Source organism: Oncorhynchus gorbuscha, linkage group LG13, assembly GCF_021184085.1.
Source record: "Oncorhynchus gorbuscha isolate QuinsamMale2020 ecotype Even-year linkage group LG13, OgorEven_v1.0, whole genome shotgun sequence".
Classification (NCBI taxonomy): Eukaryota; Metazoa; Chordata; class Actinopteri; order Salmoniformes; family Salmonidae; genus Oncorhynchus; species Oncorhynchus gorbuscha.
This window is the reverse complement of record NC_060185.1, coordinates 46,584,983-46,600,209: the sequence shown is the minus strand read 5'-3', so window position 1 is coordinate 46,600,209 and position 15,227 is coordinate 46,584,983. Positions and strand designations below refer to the sequence as shown.

General features: G+C 43.1%; 1 protein-coding gene across 1 annotated transcript in view; it reads right to left on the bottom strand.

Annotated features, from left to right (window-relative positions):
* Positions 1–15,227, bottom strand: part of LOC123993024 (spectrin beta chain, non-erythrocytic 4-like) — a 66,916-nt gene that overhangs the window by 18,663 nt on the left and 33,026 nt on the right. The window contains 1 exon segment of the mRNA XM_046294758.1: positions 12,978–13,124. Coding sequence (XP_046150714.1) covers positions 12,978–13,124 — 147 coding nt within the window.

Genomic DNA, 15,227 nt, shown 5'->3' with positions numbered 1-15,227 from the left:
ATCATTTCTAGATGGCAAGTCTTGCCATAGATTTCTATGCCATATTAAGTCAAAAACTGTAACTAGGCCACTCAGGAACATTCAATGTCGTTTTGGTAAGCAACTCCAGTGTATATTTGTGACTCGTTTGTCATGCGTCATTACTTCACAGGAGCGCCATTTGAACGTAAACATTTCTTAATCAAAATGCATTTTTGGACAGAAATGCCTTCTGGAACATGTGAACTTTAATGTGCCTTAATAGCAGACCTGTATGCCATCTGTAAATATGAAAAAAAAGTGTTAAAATTAATGATTGGTTTAGCCACGGAAAAAGGAAGCAACCTTCCCGCTAGCCATGATTGGCTGAGATAATGAGTGTGCAGGACATCCTGAGAGATGAGTTTGGATTGGTCTGACATGTAGCACGCTTCTGTCTATAACATGAGCTGGCCAGTATGTGTAGGCAATCCTTTCTAACATAACTTTTTTTAAAGATATCACATAGTAGAATTGCAAGTGTTGCTCTCCACTTTCCGGAGGATCGAGTTTTTAAAAATCAGTGGAAATAGAATATGATAGCTTAGGAGATGGAGAAAATTATGGCGTTTGATTGCAAATATGCAGACGGAGTTGTAAAGAGAACACACAGAAGGCTGTTCTATAAAACACGTCCATGTATACAGGTAAGATAGTTTTGCTAGTTACATTTTCAGATATTAAAAGTTTCTAATTGTCAGAAAGTCATTTTCATTTCAAGTTAAAGTGTACTGTTAGGTAGCTAGCTAGTTAACGTTAAGTGTATGATCTGTTTAGTAATACTATTCATATCTCAGAGCCATTTGAATTGCTAGTTACAGTCTAATGTTAGCTAGCTAACATTGAACCTGGTTGGGTAGCTACATGCAGATTCCGGTAGTAACGTTATGAGTTGTGATTATGGTTCATTGTTTAGCTAGCTAGCTACATGTCTAAACAAAAGATTCCACTATGCAAATAACTATTTCAATAGAATATGTATGATGTCACTGCGTCAACTGTCGATGGAGGTAGCTGGTAAATTCTTTGGCAATCTTTTCTCATTTCAGAGCACTCTCGTCTGAGTGTGCCAGAGTGCAGAATAACTGACTAATTTATGAACACTCAACACCCGTTGAATATAGCCGGTGTCAGTAAATGTTGGGGAAAAAACATAATTAAATTGTTGCCAGCAGCACAGTTGCAAACACCAATGCTCTGGATAACATAAAAACTGCCTAACCAGCTCTGTTAGAGCGAGTAAAATGGTGAGCTGTTCTCTCATTTGTGTTTGGACGTAGCTAGCAAGCTAGCCAGCGTTAGTCAGTTAGCTTGGGTGCTTGACTGCTGTTAGGACAGAACACTTGGATCAAACCTACTCCTCGGCCAGAGTGTCAGCGTGCACGCAGAGAGCGCGTTCTCTGAATTTAAGAATGGACGCTGAGTTTACGAAGAGCACCCCCTGCACTCCAGATTAAATTTATGAACACACCCGTAGAAAATCTTTGGTTGTTTAGTACATAGCCTCACATATGAATCCTTAAAGAGATGGGTGGGGCTAAAGCTTAAAAGGGTGTGAACAATGTTGAATGGGTGTTGACAAAGAAGAGCTCTCCAGTGGGTACCAAAACATTCAACATCCATTTTCTCAAAAGTGAAGTTACAAGTTTATCAACTTTCCAAGCAGAATTACTTTCCCATTGTTCCTCAACTGTAGTGTATGATATGCCATTTTCTAGCTCTGAGTCTCTACTCATCCAATGTAAAAAACACAATTTCAAAGACGAATCCAGCCTGTCGGTCACATTTGGCCTTTTGTTTTAAGTTATTGTCCTATTGAAAGGTGAATTTGTCTTCCAGTTTCTGTTGGAAAGCAGACTGAACCAGGTTTTCCTCTAGGATTTTACATGGGCTTAGCTCTATTAATTTTGTTTTTATCCTAAAAACAAACACTCCCAAGCATACTCATAACATGATGCAGCCACCACCATGCTTGAGAATATGAAGAGTGGTACTCAGTGATGTGTTGGATTTGCCACAAACATAAATCAAATGAAATTGTATTTGTCACATGCGCCGAATACAACCTTACCGTGAATACAACCTTACCGTAACCAATCATACAGTTCAAGAAATAGAGTTAAGAAAATATTTACTAAATAAACTAAAGTAAAAAAAATGTATCTAATCAAAAAGTAACACAAGAAAATTACATAACAATAACGAGGCTATATACAGTGGGTACCGGTACCGAGTCAATGTGTGTACAGGTTAGTCGAGGTTATTTGTAAAGTGACTATGCATTGATAATGAACAGCGAGTGGGGGGAGGCAGGGGTCAATGTAAATAGCCCGGGTGGCCATTTTATTCATTGTTGTTCAGCAGTGTTATGGCTTGGGGGTAGAAGCTGTTAAGGAGCCTTTTGGTCCTAGACTTGGCACTCCTTTACCGCTTGCCGTGCGGTAGCAGAGAGAAGAGTCTATGACTTGGGTGACTGGAGTCTTTGGCCTCCCTCTGACACTGCCTAGTATATACTGTAGGTCCTGGATGTCAGGAAGCTTGGTCACAGTGATGTACTGGGCGGTACACACTACCCTCTGTAGTGCCTTACGGTCAGATGTCGAGCAGTTGCCATACCAGGCGGTGATGCAACCATGCTCTTGATGGTGCAGCTGTAGAACTTTGAGGATCTGGGGACCCATGCCAAAACATAACAGTTTGTATTCAGTACATAAAGTACATTTTTTTGCCACATTTTTTTCAATTTTACTTTAATGCCTTATTGAAAACCGAATGCATGTTTGGAATATTTGTATTCTGTACAGGCTTCCTTCTTTTTACTCTGTTATTTGGGCTAGTATTGTGGAGTAACTACAATGTTGTTGATCTATCCTTAGGAAAAAACTATCACATCCATTAAACTGTTTTAAAGTCCCCATTGGCCTCATGGTGAAATCCATGAGCAGTTTCCTTCCTCTCCGGCAACTGAGTTAGGAAGGAAGCCTGTATCTTTGTAGTGACTGGGTGTATTGATACACCAGCCAAAGAATCATTCATAACTTCACCATGCTCAAAGGGATATTCAGTGCCTGCTTTTTACTCTCCCACAAATAGGTTATCTTCTTTGCACGGCATTGGAAAACCTCCCTGGTCTTTGTGGTTGAGTCTGGAGTTTGAAATGCATTACTTGACTGAGGGACCATACAGATAATTGTACAGTATGTGTGGGGTAAAGAGATGAGGTAGTCATTTAAAAATCATGTTAAACATTATTATTGCACAATCGTCCATGCAACTTATTATGTGACTTAATAAGCACATTTTTACTCATGGACTTATTTAGGCTTGCCATAACAAAGGGCTTAAATAGTAATTGACTCAAGACATTTCAGCTTTTAATTTTGAATGAATGTGTAAGTGTCTAAAAACACAATTCCTCTTTGACATTATGGGGTATTGTGTCTAATGCCAGTGACACAACATCTCAATTGAATCCATTTTAAATTCAGGTTGTAACACAACAAAATGTGGAAAAAGTAAAGGTGTGTGAATACTTTCTGAAGGCACTGTATGTTGGTCTGTTGTACTTCCAATGATGTGTAGGCAGGTTGCTTAGGATTCCAACCTCAAACAGCCTAATTCATACTCTTAGAGGGGGTGGTCTCACAATAATGCAATGTCTCTGTTCTTTCACTCAGTACTGAGTGACTGTTTATTTCTCTAGCTTGTTGAAAAACAAGAGTCTAAAACAATTTCATTTGATCACATAAGCTAACGGAGTTAGCAAGCGTGGCATTTTATTTTGACTGCACACAGGTCTAGCAAGCAAACAATGATCATTATGTGCAACCCGCACCCATGCTACTTTTTACTTGTGGTAGGCGACTTCAGGTTTTCGGGTACACAGTGAAAATGAACTTGACACTTGCAAATGTGGATTAAAATGACGAAAAGAAAATTGCATTGACATTAATGCATAAGGTAAGGAATAGAATTTGGATCTTCTAACAGTCATGCGTCTGTTCTGGTGTGCACATATATTATAAATTAGCAGCGTAGCGGTTTCCCCAAGTTCAGTGTATCTAACTGCCTATAATAGCATCCAAGGATAATCAATAGTTTATTTGTTTGTGCTCTGGTTACACACAACTGTCCAGGTCAGCAGTTTACACATTTTACTACACCCGCAATTACATCTGCTAAATATGTGACTAATAAAATGGTATTTGATTTGGACTTCAACCATGTGAAAAACCTCCCATAGCACAATATACCTAGCTTGCTAGCTACCTTCCTTTTGCTTCTCATCCAACCCGGCGTTAGTTAGCTAGCTACAGCTGTTAGCCTTATACCTGCTAGCTGCTACTGTTGCATAGAAAACGAGTTGCACCCGGTTTTATAACTCAGATTCAGCAGGAAAGATTTTAGCATTGTCAGAAATGCTATAAAAAAAAGGTAGCACATCATTGGTTTATATTGGGCAGAAATGTGCACGTGAGAGCACTAAATTGTGAATTGAATCAAAACTGTTGCACCTAAAAACGTTTTCAGTCCAAATGGATCTAAATCTAATGGTCACCTTAGGGATTATGTCGCCTCGTTTTAATCCGATGTCTAGAATTTGAGCTAGGTTTGGGGAAAACATTGTCTGACAATCCTAATGTTTAGGACCCTGTCAAAAATCCGTTATAGTGGTTCTCAGATCATGACGAGAGGTGGAGATAGTGTTGCGTACCTCCAATGAAGTTGATTTGCACTTTTTCATCCACATTGGTGTCATATTGGCATACACATGTTGGTTGGGAGATTTGAATTTAACATTGAGTTTCAACCAACACATACTATAGTCGCACAACTGTGTCTAACAATGTATTTCCATATTAAAGCAATGCAATTAGAATAATGTAGACTGCAAACATGTTTAAAATATTTAACAAATATTGGGCAGTCTATTGAACTAGGCTATAACAGACTAACATTCGAATTGATGACAACGCTCTGATAGGCCATTGAGAGGCCAAACGTCGACAAAACTGTCAACTTAATCATTCATCAAAACGCAACCCTTTTTGCGACACCGCCAGCTAATGCGCCCATAATTCTGGTTGTGAAAATGTCCGAAATATTTCTGACGCACCCCAAACCTATAAAGCTGCCACCAGCGCTAAGATTTACCATTACTTTAGGTTTGTCAAAATAGTGCCTTTTATGTATAAAGTATAAATACAATGTGAGCATGTTTGACAAATGATACGCTAAGGTTAATCTAAAGAAATGTAAATTATTACCTTGGGTTTTCTCGTTGATTGATTAGGGTTCTGTTCATTTCCTGGTCTGAGAATTGATGGGCGAATGGGCGCGTTCCAGTGCATGCTTAATGATACGGTTAATGCAGTAGTAGTTTATCCCGGGGGGACTTGTTCATATCCCAGATTATGTTTATGCTCTAAAGCATGGAATAGCACCTGTATTGAAGTGTGTGCTAGGAAAATATGTATATGTTTATTAACTGAACGTGTTGTTTGGTATTTCATGCCCTGTAATTGATAATTTACCATGATGTCAATGGGGTTGTTCTCATTGGTCAAATGCATAATGGGAAGTGTTATTATTATTTTAGTCCTGTAATTTCCTTGTTAGAGGGAGAGAAAGGGTAAAGTCGGCATGCTTCTGGGTTTTCAGGTATGATTGAAACCTTTTTTTTTATTTGAGCTCTATTTGATTTGATTTATGTTCCTTGTGTCCAGTTTATTATTTTTTTACATGGTGTTCAGTGGCTAAATCTTCACTTGCAAATAAAAGGCCTCAATCTGATCTGCATTACTGCCTCCTCATCATTCAAATAATGCCATTGGGTCAACTTTACAAGTATACATGATGTACTTCCATAATATTATAGCACAGTATCTTGTATTAATTAAGAAAAGCAAAAATGTTGCCAAGACATTGTGAAGAACCGGTGTTCACAGCAATGTTCCACGAACCATTAAGAGGACACTGATAGCTAGGTATTAGCAATGTCCTGACACGGTTGAACATGGAACTGTATGACATAATTGTCTGCCTCCCTCTACATTCCTACCATGTCCTGTCGTCTAGGAAGCTCTGACTGTTCTCTCTCTCTGCTCACTCGCCCTCTCGGCTCACACGCCCCATACAGTGGGGCAAAAAAGTATTTAGTCAGCCACCAATTGTGCAAGTTATCCCACTTAAAAAGATGAGGCCTGTAATTTTCATCATAGGTACACTTCAATTATGACAGACACAATGAGAAGAAAAAAAATCCAGGAAATCACATTGTAGGATTTTTAATGAATTTATTTGCAAATTATGGTTGAAAATAAGTATTTGGTCACCTACAAACAAGCAAGATTTCTGGCTCTCACAGACCTGTAACTTCTTCTTTAAGAGGCTCCTCTGTCCTCCACTCGTTACCTGTATTCATGGCACCTGTTTGAACTTGTTATCAGTATAAAAGACACCTGTCCAACCTCAAACAGTCACACTCGAAACGCCACTATGGCCAAGACCAAAGAGCTGTCAAAGGACACCAGAAACAAAATTGTAGACCTGCACCAGGCTGGGAAGACTGACTCTGTAATAGGTAAGCAGCTTGGTTTAAAGAAATCAACTGTGGGAGCAATTATTAGGAAATGGAAGACATACAACACCACTGATAATCTCCCTTGATCTGGGGCTCCACGCAAGATCTCACCCCGTGGGGTCAAAATGATCACAAGAACGGTGAGCAAAAATCCCAGAACCCCACGGGGGGACCTAGTGAATGACCTGCAGAGAGCTGGGAGTTTGATAGAGAGCATTTGGATGATCCAGAAGAAGATTGACATTCTCCCATACGGTCAGATGAAAACAAAATATAACTTTTTGGTAAAAACTCAACTCGTCGTGTTTGGAGGACAAAGAATGCTGAGTTGCATCCAAAGAACACCATACCTACTGTGAAGCATGGGGGTGGAAACATCATGCTTTGGGGCTGTTTTTCTGCAAAGGGACCAGGACGACTGATCCGTGTAAAGGAAAGAATGAATGGGGCCATGTATCGTGAGATTTTGAGTGAAAACCTCCTTCCATCAGCAAGGGCATTGAAGATGAAATGTGGCTGGGTCTTTCAGCATGACAATGATCCCAAACACACCGCCCGGGCAACGAAGGAGTGTCTTCGTAAGAAGCATTTCAAGGTCCTGGAGTGGCCTAGACAATCTCCAGATCTCAACCCCATTAAAAAATATTTGGAGGGAGTTGAAAGTCTGTGTTGCCCAGCAACAGCCCCAAAACATCACTGCTCTAGAGGAGATCTGCATGGAGGAATGGGCCAAAATACCAGCAACAGTGTGAGAAAATCTTGTGAAGACTTACAGAAAACGTTTAACCTCTATCAATGCCAATAAAGGGTATATAACAAAGTATTGAGAAACTTTTGTTATTGACCAAATACTTATTTTCCACCATAATTTGCAAATAAATTAATTAGAAATTCTACAATGTGATTTTCTAGATTTTTTTTCTTCTAATTTTGTCTGTCATAGTTGAAGTGTACCTATGATGACAATTACAGGCCTCTCATCTTTTTAAGTGGGAGAACTTGCACAATTGGTGACTGGCTAAATACTTTTTCCCCCACTGTATATTGCAGGGCCTGCAAAAACACAGGGGTCAAACTCTACTCCCATAGGGATTAAGGAAAGTGTGTGTGTGTGTGTGTGTGTGTGTGTGTGTGTGTGTGTGTGTGTGTGTGTGTGTGTGTGTGTGTGTGTGTGTGTGTGTGTGTGTGTGTGTGTGTGTGTGTGTGTGTGTGTGTGTGTGTGTGTGTGTACGATACGAGTCATGGGATGCCAAGGACCTAAGAGATGGAGTTGCAACTATAAAAGGCAGTGATTATGTTGTTATGGCATCACTATTAATGGAGTGTCAGGGTCGCTGCTGATAATGCTGGATGCTTTTCATAATATATAACCCAGAACACACACACGCACGATGTACACACATACACTCTGAAACAAAGAGAGAGAGAGAGAGAGAGAGAGAGTCACCTTCATCCAGGAGGTCCCTATTATAATAATAGTGAGGGGTCTAGAGAATAGAAGGGTGAGATTCACATACTTATTGTAGATATGAGGCCAATTAATTATCTGAAAAGCGAGGGGGAAGGGGAAATAAAGAGCCCATTGGGCTTTGGGTAACAATAGCATTGAGAGAAACAGCGGTAGGCCCAATTTGTAACAACTTCTACATACTGCAGGGACAAGCACTAGATCCAATGATTACAATCCCACCTAAAGCATGTTCAATTGTACACTTCCAAAATTAGGTTCGGCACCCAAAGGTCGTTATCACATTGAACATCGTGTAACAAAATGTCCATCAACTACGTTGTATTGATTTTCAGAATATCAAGGTGGATGTGGACATGGGTGTGACTTTCCATTTAGAAACAAGAACTCTAGCTGTAGATGCCATCTACAGACCTAGAAACTAAGGGGTAGCCAACTAGCCGTCTCACCTGCATCGGATCCCTGTAATTACAGTAGTGAGGGCATACATTTTCATTCTTTATCAGTGAAGTCATACATTTTCTGGTACTCTTCACACTAGCCCTTTAATACGTCACTTCCTGCTGGACAAATTACCTTCACACATGAGGTACGCTGGGAGGGGACAGGCAGTTGCCTGGCAACCACTGCAAGCGCGGCCGCATATCCGTATCCGGCAAAGTTGCACCTTCCAACAGCTGCCGGGCATGTGACGTCGGGGAGAAAATCCACCACGTAAAAATGTCTACCACCTTGACAGTCACAGGGTAAGAGGGTCACCTGCATCAGAAGGCTGGTAGGTTCAGTAACACCAGAGATTCTAGCTGCTATATAGGCGGAGACTTTATTTACTTAAAACCTTGGAGACAGTCCTAGACCCTTTCATATATAACCAATTTGCTTTGGGTAAAATGTTCGATAGAGAGCACAGCTCTTGAAAATCCAGGAGGGGGAAAATAATGTTTCCCAGGACTACCCTAACTCAAACCCATTGGGTTTGTAACACTAGCGCCGCCCCAACAGATTTATCACAGCTACAGCTTGCTAGGCCTGTCCCCTTGGGTAGTCTTAACATTGGCTATATGAAATGGATTCTTGCACCCACGTAAGACCACCAACTTGCCCTTTACAGAGGGCTACGTTCGCCTACGGCGATCTCAGTGTTGCCGTTACAGAGGGAAATCTATAGGCAGGTCAGAGTGTATCAACACAGATGAGTAAAATATATGAGACAGAATACCGGCGAAAACAGACAGTATTATAACCTATTCTGATATGGTTTTATAGAAAAATGTCTGCTGTGCAAGTACAATGGAAAGTTCACATCCATGAAAAACATCATGAATGCCAAATGCAAAACCTCTCCACTGCTATTCAATATTATGGTATTTGCCTACAGTATTAATATAAGCTGTGCAGTGGAGGTTTTTAAAAAATATATATGAATAAAGGCTATTATTTCTAAAATACTAAGATCTTTCTAAGGCATATCTGATATTCATGTCTCAATCTGAGAACAAAACCATGGTCATTATCCTGAATCGTGAACAGAGATAAAACTCAATGTTTCGAGTTGATCTGTGTTTGAATTTGTCAAGCAAAGAGATATTCATGAACCTCTGTGGTTCTACACATGTCTGGATTCCAAGCTAGATTACTCCATAATATACAGTGCATTCTGAAAGTATTCAGACCCCTTGACTTTTCTCTAATCAATCTACACACAATACCCTATAATGACAAAGTGAAAACAGGTTTTTAGACGAATACATTTTAAATTTACCTTTATTTAACCAGGCAAGTCAGTTAAGAACATATTCTTATTTTCAATGACGGCCTGGGAACAGTGGGTTAACTGCCTGTTCAGGGGCAGAACGACAGATTTGTACCTTGTCAGCTCGGGGGTTTGAACTCGCAACCTTCCGGTTACTAGTCCATTTACATAAGTATTCAGACCCTTTCCTCAGTACTTTGTTGAAGCACCTTTGGCAGCGATTACAGCCTCGAGTCTTCTTGGGTATGATGCTACAAGCTTGGCACACCTGTATTTGGGGAGATTCTCCCATTCGTCTCAGCAGATCCTCTCATGCTCTGTCAGGTTGGTTGGGGAACATCACTGCATAGCAATTTTCAGGTCTCTCCAGAGTTGTTCGATCGGGTTCAAGTCCGGACTCTGGCTGGGCAACTCATGGACATTGCCCTGAAGATACTCCTGCGTTGTCTTGGCTGTGTGCTTACAGTCGTGATCCCTTTGGAAGGTGAACCTTCACCCTAGTTTGAGGTCCTGGGCACACTGGAGCAGGTTTTCATCAAGGATCTCTCTGTATTTTGCTCCGTTAATCTTTCCCTAAATCCTGACTAGTCTCCCAGTCCCTGCCATTGAAAAACATCCCCACAGCATGCTTCTGCCACCACCATGCTTCACTGTAGAGATGGTTCCAGGTTTCCTCCAGGTGTGACACTTGCAATTCAGGCCAAAGATTTCAATCTTGGTTTCATCAGACCAGAGAATCTTGTTTCTCATGGTCTGAGAGACCTTTGGGTGGCTTTTGGCAAACTCCAAGTGGGCTATCGTACCTTTTACTGAAGAGTGGCTTCCGTCTGTCCACTCTACCATAAAGGCCTGATTGGTGGAGTGCTGCAGAGATGGTTGTCCTTCTGGAAAGTTCCTCCATCTTCACAGAGGAACTCTGGAGCTCTGTCAGAGACCATCGGGTTCTTGGTCACCTCCCTGACCAAGGTCCTTCTCCCCCGATTACTCAGTTTGGCCGGGTGGCAGCTCTAGGAAGCGTCTTGGTGGTTCCAAAATTCTTCCATTTAAGAATGATGGAGGCCACTGTGTTATTGGGGACTTCAATGCTGCAGGAATTTTTTTGGTACCCTTCCCCAGATCTGTACCTCGAAACAATCCAGTCTCAAAGCTCTACGAACAATTCCTTCAACCTCATGGTTTGGATTTTGCTCTGACATGCGCAGTCAATGGGACCTTATGTGGACATATGTGCCAAATCATGTACAATCAATTGAATTTACCACAGGTGGACTCCAATCAAGTTGTAGAACCACCTCAAGGATGATCAATGGAAACAGGATGCACCTGAGCTCAATTTCGAGTCCTATAGCAAAAGGTCTGAATACTTAAATTTGCAAAAAAATATATATATATTTTTATTTTATTTAAATGTCTTCGCTTTGTTATGTGTGTAGATTAATGTGGATTTAATCCCCTTTAGAATAAGGCTGTGATGTAACAAAATGTGGAAAAAGTCAAGGGCTCTGAATAGTTTCCAAATGTAGTGTAAATATATTTTCAATAATTTTCAGATTTGACAGATATCAGGCAACCCCCATACTCTCTCACACAAACACACAGAGCAGGTCACCAGTTGGCATGGCTTCAGATGAGACACATACACACAGTAGGGCTTTGCTACGGTGCGTTTAGGGTGTCTGTCGCAACATGTTTATTCTGTTTTTCCCACCAACGTTATGTCGGGGGCCCTGGGGGAGAAAACTGTGTTTCTGTTTGGGTACACAGCATCACTGGGAGGACATGTGGCTTATCATACTGTACCTAGATAGAAATCATTTACTGTAAGAGGAGCTAAATGCAGATAACACTCTTCCAAACATTCTCCCAATTATTCTCCTGAGCTTATCGGCATGCCCATGGGCGCGCCTCCAAGCAATCGTTCCCTTGTACAGTAGCTGCAGTAAGCACTTTCCAATACCACTCCAGTATCTATCTACGCAGATGACCTGAATTTTTATCTATAATGGATCGTACCCCTTAGACTCAGCCTGGATGACGCCACTGCATTACACTTCTGTATATACTTAGGCCTAAATGGCCTCCACGTTCCCATACTGACAGTGTTCAGTGAAAACGCTCGCTTTCCCACTCAACTTCATGTGCACCTAGTGCAGCCCTATTCCGGTTAGGAGGAATAGGCTGGATATAACAGGGTACAATGAGCCACAACCGAGCCAGTGGGTGTCCTTGTGTTACTTACCTAAAGCAATTATCCCACTGATGTTACAGTTTGTATCAATCTGATAGGGCAGGCAGGGCCCATAGATATGATGTGGTGATGTGACCAGTGGAGATTTCAGGCAAAGCTGTTCGTGGTGAGCTCATAGGCACATCAGGGAATCTCTGGTTTCACCAGAGCTCTTAGAGACGATTCACTGACATTCAACCATCCACTCGCAGTGCCTGTGATTGTGCTTTTATTCAACTAACGGTAAACCAAATGACAATTCTCGTCCAGTTTATGCGTGTTTTCTGTGTCACACTCCAAACAGGCTTAGAAATCATGAATAGCTAAATAAATCATATAAGAGCATATAAAAATTGTTACGAACCACAAATATTGCAGGTACTATTGTTAGTTGATTTATATACAGTATATATGCTGGTCTGATCACATTGTAACAAGGAACTTTGTATTTCTAACCTACAAAACAAAACAAATGACGTAGTAAAGAATGAGTTGACACCAACTTACCCTCCCCCTCCCCATCCCCAACCACACACCCAAAACTCTGCCACCCCCAACAGAGCAGCCAGCTCAGTCTCCCCCTTCCCATCCCCAACCACACACCCAAAACTCTGCCACCCCCAACAGAGCAGCCAGCTCAGTCTCCCCCTCCCCATCCCCAACCACACACCCAAAACTCTGCCACCCCCAACAGAGCAGCCAGCTCAGCCTCCCCCTCCCCATCCTCAACCACACACCCAAAACTCTGCCACCCCCAACAGAGCAGCCAGCTCAGTCTCCCCCTCCCCATCCCCAACCACACACCCAAAACTCTGCCACCCCCAACAGAGCAGCCAGCTCAGTCTCCCCTTCCCCATTCCTGAGCATCATCTCATGGTAGATACCCACCCCCAGCCTCTGTGTGGAGCCCCAGCGGTAGTGTACTCACCCTTTCGATCTTCTCCAGCCACTCCTTGTTCTGGGCCAGCTCGGCCATGAAAGCCTGGTGCTTCAGCCACTTCTTGTGCAGCTTCTGCGTCTCATCGCGGGACGTGTCACGAGCCATGAGCATCTTCTCTGCCACCCAGTCTCCAAGCTGAGGGACAAGGGACAGAGCTGTCAATACAGGGTGATCATGCCACTCAATGCATTTGTACTGTCATCTAGTTGGACAATGTAGGCTACTAACAGATGGATGCAGAGTAGCATAGATGCACACATACATAAGAGACACACGCGCACACACACAATACCTGTACAAGCACAAACAGAGACGTATTCAGGCTGAACATATGACCATAGTCATGTGAAAACGTAAGAGATAAATGCAAACAAAAATGAACACCCATGGAAATAATAGAAAAGCAATCATCCAAAAACACATGAACACAGAGACACACACACACGAGGTCAAGCACATGCATATTAAACACATACGGCAGACACATGAATGCAGACACACGTGTTGTACACACAAGCATACACATGGTAACAGCAATTCCTTCACATGTACACAGAACACACATAAGCACACGTCAACACAAGCACATAATCCATTGGCACATTAGTTATAAAAGCAAGCTAACCATTACATTTAGGGCCAAACATACAACAGGACTTGCAAATATCCCTGCCCATTCAACATCATCAGTACAAGCAATATCTCCATCGCCTGCCTGCCACCCACATATTTCCACCCCCATCCTCTGAACTAGTCTCTCTCGTCTTCGACTGCTAGTCCCCTGAGATTTAACGGGAAATCGGTTCCATTTACCGGCAGGCAGCGTTTAACGGGAACGACTCATAGAGTTGTGATGGGTGGCGGTACGTATCCACATCCTCGACCTGCCCGTCCAGGTAGGAATAAAGCACAAATCCCCACAGTCAAAGAGAGATGCTGCAGGAATCAAAACAAACAAGCAGCAAGGCAAAGCTGCTCCTCCCCCCCAAAAAACCCCCAGATAAGATGACGTTGAGGCTGCACTAGCCCCTCTGCTGCTGCGTTGCCGTTGCGCGTTGCTCTGGCTGGTGTGTTCAACCCAGAGAGAGAGAGATAGACGAGAAGGAGGCGGACCACTGACAAGTGAGAGAGAATGAGAAATGGAGAAATTAAAAATCTCCCCAAAACAATAACCTCGCAGGCTCCAGGAGCAGGTTTGCCCCTCCCCATGAACCCTATCCTCTCCCCCTCATTCAGCCCCCACCTACAGATAGCTGGGCTGGGATTTGGAGGCATCCGTGATAGCCTGGAGGCTCAGTGGTTGTGGTTAGTAATGATGTGAGGTGAGGGAGGGAGGAAGGAGGGATTAGATGCGGGAGGAGGGGGCCGGCGTTTGATAGTGTCAAGGGGGGGGGGGGATTCTGCTCCTCTGGCTCCTCCAAAGAAATCCAGACTCGAAATCCAGACACCTCACGACTCCCTCTATCACATTCCTATTGTCTTTCTTCTCCACCCCCAACCCCCACCCCTTTTGCCTGGCTCTCTCTTGGTTTGTCCCTCTGCTGCAGTCCTTGACTCTTCCAGGTGCACGCGGCTGTATTCCGGGCTGTCACAAGCCCCAGTATCTCCGACCCTGCTGCTGCTGCAGTGGCTGAGCAGTGCGAGGTGATCGAAAGCTTGCACTGGATCGAGCCATCGAGGGAGAGCCAGCGAGAGAGCGAGCGAAAGAGAGGGGGGGTGAGCAGCAGAGAGAGAGAGAGAGATCCTACGCTGTTGTGAGGCGTCACCAGGGAGAATGCTCTGCACTTGAAATTACATCACTGAGTGGGGGTTGGGGGGGGTTTATAGATTTACTGCTATGCTTTCGTTTAAAGGGTCCATGGTATATTCCTCTCCGACGGCACCGCTATTCTCCTCAACCTCTTAGCATCCTACTCTCTGGAGGCAGGGACCACCCCTGGATGCTCCCCTCCTGACCAGAGAGGTCAGTTGGGTCACAGGCAGATAAGCCCCCCCTGGGACTCCAAATGAATTCTACCCATGCGGAGACTGGGAGGCAGCAGCTTATGGGAAATATAAGAACGGCGCTCTTCAAATGGACTCCAGTGGATCACTGCTATTAGAGATGATGAGCCTCTGCCTCCAGTCCACAGTCAGGTCAGATCAATGTGATGTGCCACTAGAGATCCTGGGTTCGAGTCCAGGCTCTGTCACAGCCGGCCGCGACCGGGAGACCCATGGGGCGGCGCACAATTGGCC